This window comes from Corvus cornix, chromosome 2 (genome assembly GCF_000738735.6).
Source record: "Corvus cornix cornix isolate S_Up_H32 chromosome 2, ASM73873v5, whole genome shotgun sequence".
Classification (NCBI taxonomy): Eukaryota; Metazoa; Chordata; class Aves; order Passeriformes; family Corvidae; genus Corvus; species Corvus cornix.
Window position 1 is genome coordinate 68061267 of NC_046333.1, and position 15741 is coordinate 68077007.

Genomic DNA, 15741 nt, shown 5'->3' on the forward strand with positions numbered 1-15741 from the left:
GGGCGGCGCGGGGCCGCCCCCGGGGCAGCCGCAGCACCGCAGCGTGTAGTTGCGGCCGCCGTTGTTGTCCCAGAACTCGCCCTGGGGGCTGCGGTAGCGGATGGCGAAGTGCAGGGCCGAGCCCTCCCGCAGGCTCGGCGGGACGCACAGGGTGAAGCAGTAGCGCTCGGCCGGCGGGTCGGGGGGCAGGGGCGCGGCCGGGACGTCCACGAAGGAGAGCCACTCGTTGAAGGTGTAGCGCACCGTCACTTCCTTGGGGCCGGGGCCGCCCAGCACTTGCACCGTGCCCCGCACGTCGGTGGGCGCCGCGGGCCGCCCCAGGCGCTCCAGGCAGACGCGCTGCCGCCGCAGCCGCTCGGCGCTGGGCTCCCCGCCGTCGGGGAAGTCGGGCACCAGGAGCAGCGCGGGCGGCGGGGGGTCGGCGCCGGGCGGCGGCGGGTCTCGCTCCTCGCCGGGCGGGCTCTGCAGGTGCGACAGCGCGGCGGGCGGCACCTGCGGCTCCTCGGCGTCGCTGAAGTGCTTGACGCTGGCGAGGCTCAGCCCCAGCGAGTCAGCGAACTGCACCCGCTTCTTGCACTTGCCGCAACAATCTTCGCCCGCCGCTGCCTCCCCCTCCTCTTCCTCCTCCTCCCCCTCCTCCTGCCGCTCGCCGGGGCCGGGGGACGGCGGCCGTCCGCAGCGGCGCAGCTCCAGCAGTACCAGCCGCTCCCCCGCCGCCTCCCGCTTGGCGTCGCGGGGCACCGTCGGGGCCGCGCCGCGGAGCCGCCGCTCCTCCGCCGCCAGCTCTTGCCGCGGGCGTGCGGGGCTCGCCATGGCGGGGCGCCCCGCTGGGCCCGTCCCGGCCGCCCCTGTGCCGCCAGGCGAACGGGCCGGCACCGCTTTATCCCGCGCCCCCGCCGCAGGCCCCGGGTGGGGGGCGCGCCCCCCCGCCGGCCCCGGAGCCTCCCCGCGGGGCTGGAGCTGGGGCGGCCGCGGGCGGGGGCGGGACCTCCCTGGACGGGCAACGCGGAAACAGCCGCGACGGGCGGCCCCGCACGTCCTCCCGCCCGCCGGGGGCCGGCGTTACCAGGGCACGGAGCAGCGAGCAGCGAGCAACGCTCGGTGTTTTACGGGCTTGGAGGAGAGAGGGGCAGCGGGGACAGGCGCCCCGCCGGGGTCCCCCCGCCGCCCCGCACACTCAGGCCGGGGGAGAACGCGCGGCTGTGGGCTGCTGGAGCAGGCTTCGTTATTACTCTAATTAATTATGATTATTATTGTTATCGTCATCACCGTCGTCGTTATTTAGGCTTCCACCCGTCGGAGGTTCCCCGAAGAAAGAGCACGGAGGGTCAGGATTAAGCAGGAGCTCCCCAGCCCCAGGCTGGCATCACCGAGGAGTTCCATCCATTCAGGGAACGGGAGGCGGTGGGAGTTGAGCGGCCCCTCGGGACCGCGGCTGAGCTGCTGCTCTCCCCGCCGGCCCGGGCGTAAGAAGGGCTGGGGGCTGCCCGTGAGCCGTGTTCGTCTGCTGCTGGGAGTTTGTGAGACCCCCGGCTTTTGCGTGTAAATCAGTTTCCACCCGTCCTAACTGCAGAGAAAGATCTTTGAGACCAGAGCTCGAGGACAAAACCCCAAAGGTAAAACAAACTCCAAAGGCGTTAACTTTTTATAAAGTACAATATGTTTTGTAGGCAAATCTCTATTTTTTACCCACACCCGGCACTAACTGTACTGTTACTTGTGTAAAATGAAGTCCTAAGGCTCAGGAGGCACACGTGTGCACAAACAGCCTTTTAGAAGGTCAGGCTATCTCCAAAGTTTCCAACTAAAAACAAAAAATCAAGAAGGGAAAACAAAATACAGGCATTGCCCGTTAAATAAATAAAGAGAATTAGAATTCCTCTCAGTTTTATTTTGTAGTCATGACACATAGTAAACAGCATCCTTATAACGACATGTTTTTATAAGTAGGATGAGGTCCACATCTGAGAAGTTTCCAAACTTGGTTCCATACTTTGTGTGTGCGCCACAGCTATTGTCTGGGGTGATTTGCACGGATGATTGCAAAAATACTACATTATTAAACTTTCCTCCATTCTTTTTCTCATGGAAGAGACAGCAAAAAGCATAGGCAAACAACCCAATGCTTTTTGAAGTAACATACTCCCACTATGGATTTAGCAAGGAGATTTTCTGTTTGTTTTGCATAGGTTGTTTTATTTTTAGCATCAGTCTGGTTGCCAAAAAGCAGCCTCCCAGTGTGAGTGAATACACTGCAGTTCAACTGAGTGTGCAGTCTGGGTCTCTCAGAGGAATGAATGTCAAAGCAGCAGAAACATCACCCAACAGTTTTCTTAGCAGACACTGCTGTGAGGGTGTTCTTGCAACACCTTGACAGAAGAGCTGAACAGCGAGCAGTTCCTCAGAAGTGCTGGATACTCTGAGTACTTGACATTTGTTTGTCACTGGGTTTAGGGCCTTGTAAGAAGAGGAATGAAGAACAAACATCCTGGCTGGTGCCTGCTGTGCTAATGGAAAACATGATGAACACCAGTTTGCCATCAGCTGCTCATCACCAGCTCTGCTGGGAGCTGCCAGGTTTGGCAGACTGTTGGCTAAACATGGTTGCATTCCTTTGCCTTGTCTGCTCCAAGGGAGCTGCTGTGCCACCACTTCAGTTCTTTGAACCAACCAGCCTCAATTTAATGGTGTTAAACCACAGACCGTGGTCCTGAGTTACTCAGCTGAGCTCTGTGGTGCAGCACAGGAAGGAGGAACACGATTGTCCTCTTTCTGGATGTGGCAGCAAAGGTGCTGGTGTCATCTGCTTTCATCATCATTCCAACCTGCTGGTGTCTAGCAGAGCAGTGGACGGAAATTTTGGGTCTCTCCCAAACACTCTCCTCTTAAGTAACATTCACTGTGATGAAAACAGGTTGCAAGGACTTCCTTACTTACGCCTGGAAGCGAGACCTCCTCATTCACCTGTCTGAGGCTAGTGGGACCTCAAATTAACAGGCTGGAAGGAAGAAAAATGAATAGAATGATGTATAGAATAAGGGTGCTTAGTACTTAAAATATGTTCAAGAACCCCTACCTAAAGTATGACACTGCTACTTTACTTTCTTGAAGTGTTATCTGTTTTATGGTGAGGAAAGCAGAAATTAAGAAACCAGCCCTTACTTCCTCATGTAGGAGCTATCCCAGCTTGCCAAATCATTAACAAGTGTTTCAAGCAGCGAAGGGAAAAAATTGTGCCATTTGCTCATAAGGCAAAACCATTTGGACTACTAGAAATTTCAGAGTAATGTGAAAGGTTTAAGCAAAATAAGGGACAGCAAAAAGAGAAAACAACTGTAAATATTGATAAAAGTTAAGTGATAGGGTAGCAATTAATACACATTTCTTATATGTTCCATAACTCTGGGAGACAGGCCTGCAAAAAGAACTACAGCTTATAGAAAATAAGAAAAAGCAGTTAAGGCAACATGAATCCATATTGCAGGAAAGTAATTACAATCAGGCCATTAACGGCACACAAACTCATATTTTAAGTGGGAATCAATTGCTACCATTTTGAAAGGACTAATTTGAAATCAGGTAAACCTTTAGGACAGATGTTCAGCTACACAACAAATCCTGCCAGATGACATTAGTTAAGGAGGCATTTAGTGTTCTCTGACATGTTTTAAAATGGCTTCTCCTAAAAGAATGGTGCAGCCCAGGTCTCAGGCTTCTAAGTACTATTTACCACACTTGTTATTAAAGAAAATGTTGTGATAAAAGCAGACAAATTTCCTAGTAAAAGAGAGGTAGCATTATTAGCAGCCATGAGGCTTTTTGCATTCCCTGAATTTGGACCAGGTGTGTTTAGGGTTATCAACTATACACAGGATCAACACAGCACTTTCTTTCATTTCCCTGCTTCTTGTTTCACAACAGCCCATCTTGACCCATCCTGCAATCAGCACACACATTTTGCAGAAGCATTTGTATCCTAAGATGATTACTGAAAATGACATTAAAAAAAGGAATGTGAAAATCACTGGTAAGCAATCCATGGTATTGCTTTTCAATTCTCACTATAATTGCATGGGAATGTATTTCTCAGGACTCATTAGATCAGGGATTTTGGCTTGGAGCTGTATTTGACATGGAGCTTGATAAATTGGTCAAGCTGCTTGGATCGATAATTGTCATCATTTGAACAGAAAATTAACATGAAAATATTTGTTTGCAGACACCCAGAGTCAAGTAACTGGAGGATTCTGTGGATACAACCACACAATGTAAAACAGAAACCCATTCAAATACTGTTCATCATTTCTTTTAATGCACTTTTAACATTACCTTCAACTTTCAAACCCAAAGCTAGCAGATTTTCCCGTTAGTCCCAGGGGAAAGTACTCAGCTTTTGGATGTACCTAGTTCAAATATGCCAGATCTCTCCAATTTCCTACTTACATGTTTTCTAAGAAAATCTCCCATGACAATTGCTTGTCAGAAAATGTGAATGAGTCATAACTCCTAAGCCCTATGAAACAATTTACAGGGATTTAGAAATAGGCAGGGATTATCACAGTTCATACACAAAATTAATACCACCTTTTTTGAATGATAGCAGCATTCGTTCAAACAATAGTCTCGCTTTGCTTTGAAAACTATGTAGCTCTTCATCCCAGTTTTAGCAGTCATGTTTCTTGTACAAAAATGCCAGCAAGGATATTAATAGCCTCCTCAATTATTAAAAAAAAATAAGATGCTCCCTATCCCATATGAAATTCTAGCTGCTCTGTGTTTCTAGTAAGGATGGTATTTCAGTTTACTGTGTTTATGAGGATGGTCAAACACTGAATGCAAAACTCAGTGGGTCTATACCATTTGAATAGAAATTATTCAAATGTTAGATTATTAGACCTAATTTTCTTCTTTATGCAGGAAAACCAAGCAGCTGTACTTCAAAAAGGCATGCATTTAGATCCATAATGGGAAAGGTACTGAAATGGAAACAAATAGATGGAAGTGATTGCTTTAATTTCCAAATTTTACATACAAAGATTTAAATGCAATTTCTACAGGATGCCCAGCAAGCAAAACCCTTTAGAGCTTTGAGTCTCTCAGACAGCACTTTTAGAGATGTCTGCTGTGTAGTTTTTCTTGTGTCCTAGCAGATTTTCATCTGATGTTCCTAATGAGATTTCTTTAAATACATGAAAATAACACTTACTCAGTTTTCCTGAGCTACGGCAACATCTGTGTTTCCTACAATGATAGCCTTTTCAATTTCTAATACCAAGACTTTGGCAGTAAGGCAAGGTATGTCCCTTCATTTGGGTGAAATGCTGACCTCCTTGAAAGTGGAGTTCTGTCATTGATTTCAGTAGGTCAAAGATTTCCCTGCATCTGGTATAAAATCAAGGGCATTTTTCATGACAAGTAAATATATGGTAATGGCACAAAGTTTCTAAATTCAGAATGGAATTGCCATTAACCGTGACAAAACCATGTTGCACAAAAGCTTTCCATTCACTAAGATTTCTGAAGTATTGCTTTGATCTTGTGGTTCATAAAGTTTTCAAGATTGGTTTAATACCTTTGGTGTTTATAAGGTATTTATCTAAACTTTTTATATTCATGTGATACACTGAAATTCTTAAGCCATTTATCAGCCTTTTAATCAGTAAATTATATGATGATAAAAACCCCCTCCCATATACGTGTTATCATCCTGCCTTCCTTATAGACTGTTGTTGCATTTCAATAATTTAACTCAAATAAACAGTCTCTGAAAAGGAAAAGTTCCGATTACCAGTGAGAAAAAATGGTTTCAGCTTCCAAAGTGTATTCACAGCATAGGAGTTGAAAAGGGTTTTGTTTTATGGGTTTTGTTTGTTTTAATGTGGATCTCCAGAAAGTTGCAGAACCGCATCTCTTTCAAAAGTTTCTGATGAACACTAGGATCCGGGTTCTCACATGTGAAACCTCTATGTTTATGTGGGATTTTGTTTGGTTGTTTTGGGGGTTGTTTTCAATCTAGGAAAAGTATAATTTGAGCAAATTCTTGCCCTATATTATGCTAGTATAATACTGCTTTGGACTTCAGTGAGGAAGAACCTCAATCTTATCCCAAGTAGGTTGATATAAGGGCATTCTACCCCCAGAACTATTGCTAAGGTATTAAAATAATTAACTTTTTTTCTTGCCTTCTTTCTTAAGTTGCTGGATTTTGCTCCTGCCCTGCCACCTAGCAGCCTGCCTTTGGAAAACAAAACCCAATGTCTTCTTAAAATTCTGTAAGGAAACTTATTCAGACAGAAGATGTTTACCTCTTGTCTAAGGACACTCAGAAATTCCAAATGCTTGACATACCCTCCAAAATTAATTACTGGAAAGGATATAAAACATGACAAAACAACACATCTCTAGATCACCTTTCTGAGTTGTTAGCACATGAACATTAGATGACTGAATCATTAGATTCCCCCCCTCCTCCTTTTTTCCCCCCTCTACAGTATTAGATTTTTTTGCTCATTGGAAATGCGGCATGAAAATGGAAAACAACATGAACTTGTGCCCACATTAATTCTGTTTTGTCTTTTTGTGTTTGCTTTTGTTACAAGCAGCAAGGCGCGTAGCTCACTCAAAATCAATAGTGGCATGAACTCATTTGGTCTCTCCCAGGACAGCAGAATTTGCCAGCTGGTCAGAAGGACCTTCATGACGTCGGCTGGCAAAACCTTGCTGGTCTTTAGAGTTGTGTTTGACGTGGCACAACGGAATGCTAACCTGACCTCATCAGCTCAGATACCTCCCTGTCCTTTGGGAAAACAGAGTTGTGCAATGTAGCCTGTTCTAATAACTCCTGGCAAATGCAGGCCAACCTTTTCAGTCCAGCAGCCACAGCTGGGTAAGTTGTACGTCAGTCCCATTTCTTGGGTTAAAATGGGAATAGGCTTCCAAGCAATCTTGTTGTATAAACACTACATTAAAATTTGTTGGCTTCAATGTGTGTTTTTTCACACTGTCAAAAAGGGAATAAATTCAACCGTCTCTCTGAATTTTCCAAGACTGCCTCAGTTTTACTGTTCTCAATTGCTCAGCTATGATACCAGATAGCAAAACAGGTATCTGATAGCATATATCCTGTAAAAGAGAAAGAATGTTTATCACAGTCATTTATATCGATCCTCATGACTTATGAACATCATAACTTCAGTTGATGTATATATAAACCAGCGACTAGGAATCTGTAACACAATACAGTACTGCTAAAAGCACACAAGGAGACTTCAGAGTTGAATTTCAGTGAATAAAATAGATTATGTAGTGGACTGAATAAAGAGAGATCTGCTTTTCTAAAAGATGTTAATAATTTTTACAGTAGGAAAGAAAAAAGATCAGAAATACATGTTGCTTTAATATTAGTGTACCATTCTAATAAGTGATCCTGTACTTGAAAACTGTCAAGTGCATGAACAAGAAACAGGACTGCATGATAGAGCCTAACCCTGGAAAAGCAAAGAACTGGCACAATAGCTGTCATTAACAGTATACAAATAAAAATTGCTGAAATAGCCATCTATGAATGCAGGGATGCTTAGTCCTGCATCACCAGAAATAAAAATAGAAAGAGAGTTTTCTGTTTCATTGACTATAAAAACAGTTAAAGTCCCACAGTCCCAGTGAGTTCAGTTCCACAGCTTCAGCACCTTCAGCAGGAAAGGCAGAAAAGAAGCTCCATCTGGTGGTGTGGTTGATTGTCACTGCTTTTCAATTTCATCTGATTGCAAATACATTCCTCTCCAGCAACAAAATGAAAATTTGAAATAACATGTAAAAGATTACCTGTCCTGCAAATGGAAGCAGTGTTATCTAATGCTTTAAAATCAGAAAACATTCTAAAGCCACGACTTTGTATTTGAAGCAAATCAGAATTGAAGCCTTTCAAGACAAGGCACACATGATCCTGTCAGGGTAGTAATCTAACAAACGTGAAGGGGTGCATTAGCACACTTCAGGAGGTGACCTGGTGCAGCCTGGGGTGGGGAGAAGAGAAGGCAGGAATCGCTGGTTAAAGGATGAAAGAGGAGGAGGAGGTGTGTGAACGTGAAGTCAGGGTTGCTGCTGCACCTGTCACATAAAAGTTATTATTATTATTATTATTACTATTTGCAAAGAGTTGTTGAACAAACTGCAGCGATGCTGGTGGTCAGGTGAAATAATTGGACCTAAGCTTACAAATAATTTTAGCAAGTATTTAGTTCTAAGTGTCTCTGTACATGATTTCAGCAAAGTCACTGCTCTGCAGGACTGGGGGACATGTTCCCCCAAGCTGATGTTATAAAATGTTATAAGCATTGTAAAATATAAACCTAATTGGGTAGATGGTACTAAGTGGAGCTACTGAAGTTCTATGCTTACTTTCATGCACAAATTCATGTCTGCTACTGCTCCTTCAAGAACCCATAGCAAATTCTCTGAAGACATGAACCTAGTCCAAGTTTGTGCTAAACTACAGCAGTCTAAAACACAGATACGTATAAACCTTGTCCTGCAAACTCAGGTAAATAAAATACACTTTGTCTACTCTTTTTTAGTGCCCGCATTTCAGTGGGCAATATGCTGCATTTCATCAAATCAATGTATCACTACTTTTTTTCTAAAGAGTAGAACAGAGCCTAGTATTAATTATCCACAAAAAAAATCCATTTTAAAAGAATGATGGGAATACAGATTCAAGCATCAATACACTAAAAATTGCCTGAAGTCATATTGCCTTTATAACCTTAATGCAGCTCTTTTTTTATTTTTTTGAGCCCATCATTTAGGTTACAGCCTTTAATTATGCATTTTTAGGCCATTTTTCTTTCAGGACTGTCTCGTTAAGCACACAAGATAGACAGCTACTCAATGGTGTTGTCATTGCTTTCCTCCACATTGCTCAAAGTGTAGCTACAGGCCTGACTTACTGAACAGTATTCCAGTCCTGCTCTGGAGATGTGATGGGTTTTCCTCACGGGATCCTCCATTGTGCTCAGCACTACAGTACCTTCAAGTGCTTCAGAAACAGGAGACTTCTGTGAGATGAAGTATTCCTGATTTTTAGCATTAGAGAGCTGAGTTGCGGAGAGGTGAACGTAAAAAGTGTCCTTTTATTCTAAGTGCTCATTTTGGAAGTGTGCAACTTGACTTTTGAAATTGCTTATGAGAATAGAAGATTTTTCATGGACTCAGTACATCACTCCTTTTGATTTCAGCTGTAACGCAGTACCTCTGAAATCTGACTGCTTGGGTTATTGGGGTAGAAAGTTATCAATATGCATTAGGTAGCCAAGTTAGTTTGAGCAATTTGCATAGAACTGCCAGGTGCTTTATGTGAGGAGCAGCAGCAAAATTTAGTCCCTTCAGGCTGGAAAATCACTTGCCTCTGTGGCAGGACCATCCTTTTGCTTCCTGCATTCTTTGTAATTTGAAGAAAATGAAGTCCAAGTCCTCCAGCCATGAAAGTAGTATGTGATCATGGCATTAAAACCTTACTAAAGAATGTTATCATGATTCATATCACCACGAATTGGAATTGCAACCTTAATAAAGTTCTTTTAGACTTTTTCTTCCTACTGACTTGGCACAATTCAGAGCAGTTCCTTTTACAAGCCATCTGCAGATAATACATAGTTCAATACATTTTCATACAGTAAATATTTAAGAATAAGTTTAGCAAAATATGTTTCCTTTGCTGGTATCTGGACTACTAATCTGCTGTAACTCTGCTTCTGTCTCCATTTTCATATCCAACTAAAACAAAAAGACAAATCCCACATGTCTCCTATTTCTTTTCACTCCCAAACTGAGGAGACATTTAAAGGCTGCTACTTCCGTGATTCAGTACATCTTTTCTAATGTCTCTGTAATATGATAGACTGTGAATGCAACCTAATGGTGCCAAAACTGAGTTGTTTATCTTTTTACTCAGTGAAGCAGAAGGACTCCCTTCAGTTTGAAAATACTTCAAGAACAAGTCACACTGTAAGGAGTTCAAAAACAATTCAGTTGAAAGAAGACACTTTGTTTTCAAAATAAAGATGTTCTTGAAGAAGTGGTGCCATTCACACCCGGCTCTGTCTCCCATCCAAGAAACAGAAGTGCATGAGCACAGTTAAAGTGAACAGAAAGTTTCCACTGCTCTACGTTACTCTCTTCCCAACAGCAGTAAGTAGATCACTGTCCACTCATCCCACTGGACTTGTTCCTTTGATTTCTGGTAGTTAATATCCCTCTCCCCTACATACCACTATTTCCTAATCAGATAAGCAGTGCTACCCAGACCCTTTCCATCTGAGCATTTAACTTGGAAATCTAAGGATAACTCAACAAGACCAAGATTAGCCAGACCAGTCTTAGGGAGACAATATTTTGAGCCCTTAGTTATCTTATGAATTATTAATCAGGCTGGTGACACGAGGAGGAGCGACTTAACAACCAAGGGGGGATTAATGAACAAGTTTTAAGAGCAATGGATTAATTTTCATTGTGAATATTGAATGGATTCAGTGATTAAAAAAACTAAATTACCTCAAAGACCTATTTCAAGAGTAATTTTCTCTCCTTTGCAGTTTTCCTTTTTTACCCATTGTCCTTGAAAATTGCATTTAATTTCACTTAATTTTATATGCTGTTTTCTAGTTATCCTGGCAAATGAAGAAAAAATGGCATTTCTTATTTCTCCCATGGGAAGGATGCATTCACTCCCCAACAGAAATCTCTTCCTTCTCACTCCAAGAGCAAAAAGTTTACCTTGGCCAAATGCAGAGTATTTTATTTAACTGTGAAGCCTGTCTTACTTTAAAATTTGAAGATTAATGACTCTGTGCAAAATTCTATGTCTCTTTCCTGCCATATGTTCAGGGGGGTGTCTTATCACTATGGTTAACATCTGAATCCATGTAGTCATCATTTCTTGATTCATGTTACAGAACAGGAAGACCCATAAAGTTTTGTCACTTGGCTGCAACAAGATGCAAATTGCCTTCTTTATTTTTCACATTTAAGTGGGACAGATAAAAGCAGTGAGGTGGTCACCTTTCAGTATGTTCTGCAGAGAGCTCCAGGCAACCAGTGAAGTCTGAAAGTTTTTTTTGAGATATCATGTCTTTACACTGATCCAATTTTTGCTGTTTGCTTGATTTAATGGATGATGCAGTTTCTTGTCTGGATTTTTTGCCTAAAACAAAAATCTGGGTATGTAGAAAGGTTTGCCTGTTCCTTAATGTGTTCCCAAACAAAGCAGCAACTTTAGGAAGAATACAAAGACCTCAGAGTCATTCTGGACAAAAAAAAAACACCTAAAAACCCAGAAGCAGACTAGAACAGTCTGCTTGCATAACAACTGTGCACGCCTCCCAGGAAAGGTGCCTGGGAGACTTCCAGTCTTAAAAATCATGGGGACCAGAGGAAAAAGATAACCTCTTGTGTGTAGTTATGGCTTCAACTCACATACACACTTCTATGTTTATACTCTTATCTGTGCTCCTGGGTTCTCATATACTCTCATGTGTTTATAGTCATATGTATGTGTGTATTTACATTAACTTGATGGTTAACCTTCACATAGCCTTTTAAATACCTCCTGAACAAGACTTGCTTCCATTGATCCTATAAGCCAGTTTAACATTGGCACAGCTGAAAGGTGAGGGCAGGGAAAATATTTTTTGTGCACATCTAGACTGAAACTTTGAATCTTGCTCAAATGAATGAAATGTACAATTCTAATTTTAAACTTTTGATGATGCCACACTGGTCCCTAAACATTTAAATCCTGCTGAAAATACTACTCTTACCAGGGAACGTGGTTTTGGTTTGCTTGTGGGTTTGGGTCATTTTTTTAATCTTTGGTTATTTTAAATTACTACACAGTATCTGTTGCTTGATGTCATAGATAATACTAGAGAGAAATCATGAATCCAGGCACTCCAGTAACCACTTTTTGAGAACCTGTGTGCAGGCAGGGTGGCTGCTCACCGCCCAGTCAGAGAAACAGGCTTTCAGCTGGCTGAGAGAACAGGCTCCTCTCCCTGTGGCTTTCTTCCTCTTCTGGCACCATCTCCAGCTTCTCTGTGCTTGAAACCAGTCACCACATGACTCTGATGTTGCATTGCAAAAGGGTGATTGAAATTTTACTGTGCTAAACTTGCAGGGCCAAACTTTGGTATTCATCCTCAGTGGAAACAGCTACAGCCAGCCCCACACAAGATTGGTGGGAAGTGCAGCACAGGACCTTTTATGATTTGGGGGTGTCACAGTGTGGGAACCTAGAATGCAGAGAATATTTCTCTGCCTGTTTTGAAGGGTTACACCCCCCGAACAACACGGTTTTTGGCCTTTGTCCATGGGAAAATTTGCCTAGCCTCTGGGAAGAATTTGAATCTACAATGGTGTGAATTAGGTGGTAGAATACTATGTGAGATTATCACAGGGTGAAAAATTTAGAGTTTTTAGGTCTATTTGCATAGTAAATAGATAGAAGCAAAAAACATCAAAATGGAGGATTGTTGTTGTTCTCCAAACCTTCTTCTTCTACTACTCCATATTCTGCAGTAGAAGTAGTTTGGGATGATTGGATAAAGAATTCTGCAGTTCCTGTGATTTAGGAACTTGTTGGACATTGGTAAAAAAGTGAAAATATCTTGCGTTTTAAGTTTTAATTGGGTAATTTACCTTTAAAAAGGCTGTGAGATCTTGGTAAGTTGTCTTCTTGCTGCATTCTCTGCTCTGTGCTATGTCTAGGCCACGCCAGTGGCTTGTACTCCTTAGATAAGAATTAATAAACACCTGTCTGGAGACTGAGAAACATGAAGTCCCATTCGCCTCCTTTTTTCTCCTGGCAAAAATCTGAACGTCTCCCCCATCAGGGAAGACAACAATTAATAATGTGGACAGCGTTATCAGAGAAACAGTTTAGTGGGAGAAAAATGCCAGTGGCCTTGCAGTCCCAATACTTATTAATAATACGCAGTAACACACACAAAAAAATGAACAAAAACAGGTACAAGAAATATTACTGATTTATTGGTGGGAATGGCAAATCCTCTCCTTGAAGCAGCCTGGAAGCTTGAGCTGTGACTGTAAAGAAGTACTCTGCACTGGTCTTAAGAGAAAATGCACCCGACTCTTAAATTTCTGTGCTGCCTTTTTTGGTTTTTTTTTAAGGTGTGGACAGGAAGGAATGCTTAGATTTATTTTCTCTTTGCATTGCATTCTGTATCTTCATGATGGTGTATTAAAGTAAATGTGTGATCTGCTGCAATCCCAGGAGCAGCACTAATGTTACTAGAAATAAAATGTTCTAAGGATATTATCAAGACAATTTCTGCAGGGACAGTTAATATCCTCTAGCACACCAACTCATATAACTAGAAAACTTATGTACAGATTGAGAACAGAACTGCTCCAAGGAGTTTAACATGATTGTGTTAATTGGTTAGTCAGTTTGAGGGGAAATGGTGCCTGTTATCTGTCACACCAGGAGAGCAGACGTTAGCAATGGAAAATGCAGCATTTTCCCCATTTGTTATGGGACAAGGAGAAGGACACATATTTATTGCCCATAGAAGGTCGAGATGGGTGTGGAAGCATTCCCTAGGATGTTTCCCAGAAGATGAAGGGGCAACCAGGGGAACATGGCCACAGTTTGTTACCTACTGCAAGGAAGTGTGAATAGAAAACAGACTACATGTTCCTCGTATTAGCCATAATGCGAGGGACAATTGATTTGTTTAGGAGGAGAGAGAAAGTGCATGTAAATTCCCCAGTATTATGCAGGGCCCTCACAAAACCTGATCCTTGGGAGGCAAGTGGAAGTGATGACCCTGCTTGAAAATAGATGAAACACACTCGTGCTCCCCAGAACCTTGTTGGACGAATTATCCCTCTCAATTCTTCTACCACTGTAATACCACAAACCTGAGTGAGTATGATATTTCCCAGATTACAGGGGGGTTTAAATCCAAGAAAAACAGATCAGATGGTTGACTGTTTGGGGGTTTTTAATGGCATTTTAAATCAAATCCAACAATGTGGTCCATGGTTAGCATTCACTAATCTTCCTGGCTTGAACGGCTGCTTTGGGGAGTAGCTTGGCAGAGTCTGTAAGCCCCTTGAAGAACAAGTCTGAGTGGGACCTTTTTAACAGTCCATCACTGCTCTGAATATAGGGACTCAAGTGTGTAAAAAACAGGGTATAAAGCTCACTGTCCACATCTCCACCATCTTTCCACTTTCCTCCATGAAGGGAAACCCGGTTGACACTGATCAAGTAAATTGCTGATTTTCAGTCTTACGCATTTTATTAATTTTAGATGAACACAGCACCAGAGGTACCTGTTTGTTTCTGTTTTGCCAAGTACTAATTATAATAGCCAAGGCTAAAAGATTTAGACAACTTCCCTCCTTCTCTTCTGCAGTCAACACTATTTTAGAAAGAAAACACAGTGACTGAAAATATTTTGATTCATCTTAAAAACACAAACCAATTTCAGGCTGTGACAAATACTTGTTTAGATTTGATTTAATGAAACTCTAAATATTTTAATAATGTTGGGTTTTAAATCAGAAAATCCTGCAGTTAAGAATGTTCTTCCATAGTGAAAAAAAGTGCACGCAAGCAGCAGCTGGGCTTCACAAAAAGAGATACTGTACATAATGTGAATATCAGACTTTTCTTTCCAAAGTCAGTCATTTTATACAAAATCAGAATCAAATTTCACCAGTCCCTGGAAGTATTTGAGAGATCCTTCCATATTCCAACCTATTACCACAGGTTGCCTCACAGCAATCCTTTCCTCTTTACTATATCCTGTAATTGTCTTTAAGCATGCAGAAACTGAATTGCCATAAAACTGCATTACCCTGTCATGGGTTTGAAATCCTTGGGAAAATTGATAGCTTTACATCTTAAATTATTTAAGGTTTAAAAGTTTTTTGTTTTAGTTTGGTTTTTTTTTTTTACACTATAAAGAAATCCTATACCAAATTACTCCTAAAACTTAACAACCACTATTAAAATCTCAGCATTAACCAACAATTAGCATACACACACACACACACACACACACATATATGTGATTTATGTCTCATTTAAAGATAGGGAAATTCTGTATGTTACAGCACAGACTACTGGACTTCTAAGTGGGCTTTTTAAATGCAGTTCAGTATCTTCAGGGAGTTCTCTAAAACACACTCTATAATAGGATAGCCAATAACTATGACTAAGAGTGGGTTAAAATTAATTGCCTGACATATGAACCAAAGTGACTGAACAGTGATGTGAATCCTTCAGTGCTCCACTATGCTGCAGTGAACTACACTCCTGCCAGAATCCATAAAATACTGACTTAACACTGCATATGCAACCATGAATGAATTTTGACTCTCTTGACCCTTCCCCGATATATTTTTTCCCTCATTTCTCTTCCCATCCATTAATACCCCCAGCAGAAAGCATAAATTGTATTAGCATAGAGAAACTCATTAAAAAGCCCCAGCACACCCCACAAAAGCAGCCCCCCTCCAAAAAAAAATCAAATCAAACAAATAAAAACCCCTCTGCATGCTGCTTTGAGCATAGCTGATATTTTCTGCCCGACTCTCTGGGCTTATTGATCAGAGGCTTGAACTTTTCACCCCTTTAGTAGCACAGGCTTTCTGATCGCCGCAGTGCGAGGCTCGTCTGCCCACAGAGGCTTCTGCTTGCGGGTGTGATAATAA

General features: G+C 42.2%; 1 protein-coding gene and 1 long non-coding RNA gene across 2 annotated transcripts; one reads left to right on the forward strand and one right to left on the reverse strand.

Moving 5' to 3' along the window:
* PPP1R3G (protein phosphatase 1 regulatory subunit 3G) lies at positions 1-910 on the reverse strand (the record flags this gene model as incomplete). Its single annotated transcript, XM_039549459.1, has 1 exon — positions 1-910. A coding segment is annotated over exon 1 (813 nt), but the record flags the coding sequence as incomplete, so codon positions are not given.
* Positions 911-1077: 167 nt separating this feature from the next.
* LOC109146207 lies at positions 1078-12512 on the forward strand. Its single transcript, XR_002048118.3, has 4 exons — positions 1078-1616; positions 3922-6886; positions 9953-10188; positions 10663-12512. It is a non-coding gene; the product is annotated as an uncharacterized LOC109146207 (long non-coding RNA).
* Positions 12513-15741: the final 3229 nt, after the last annotated feature.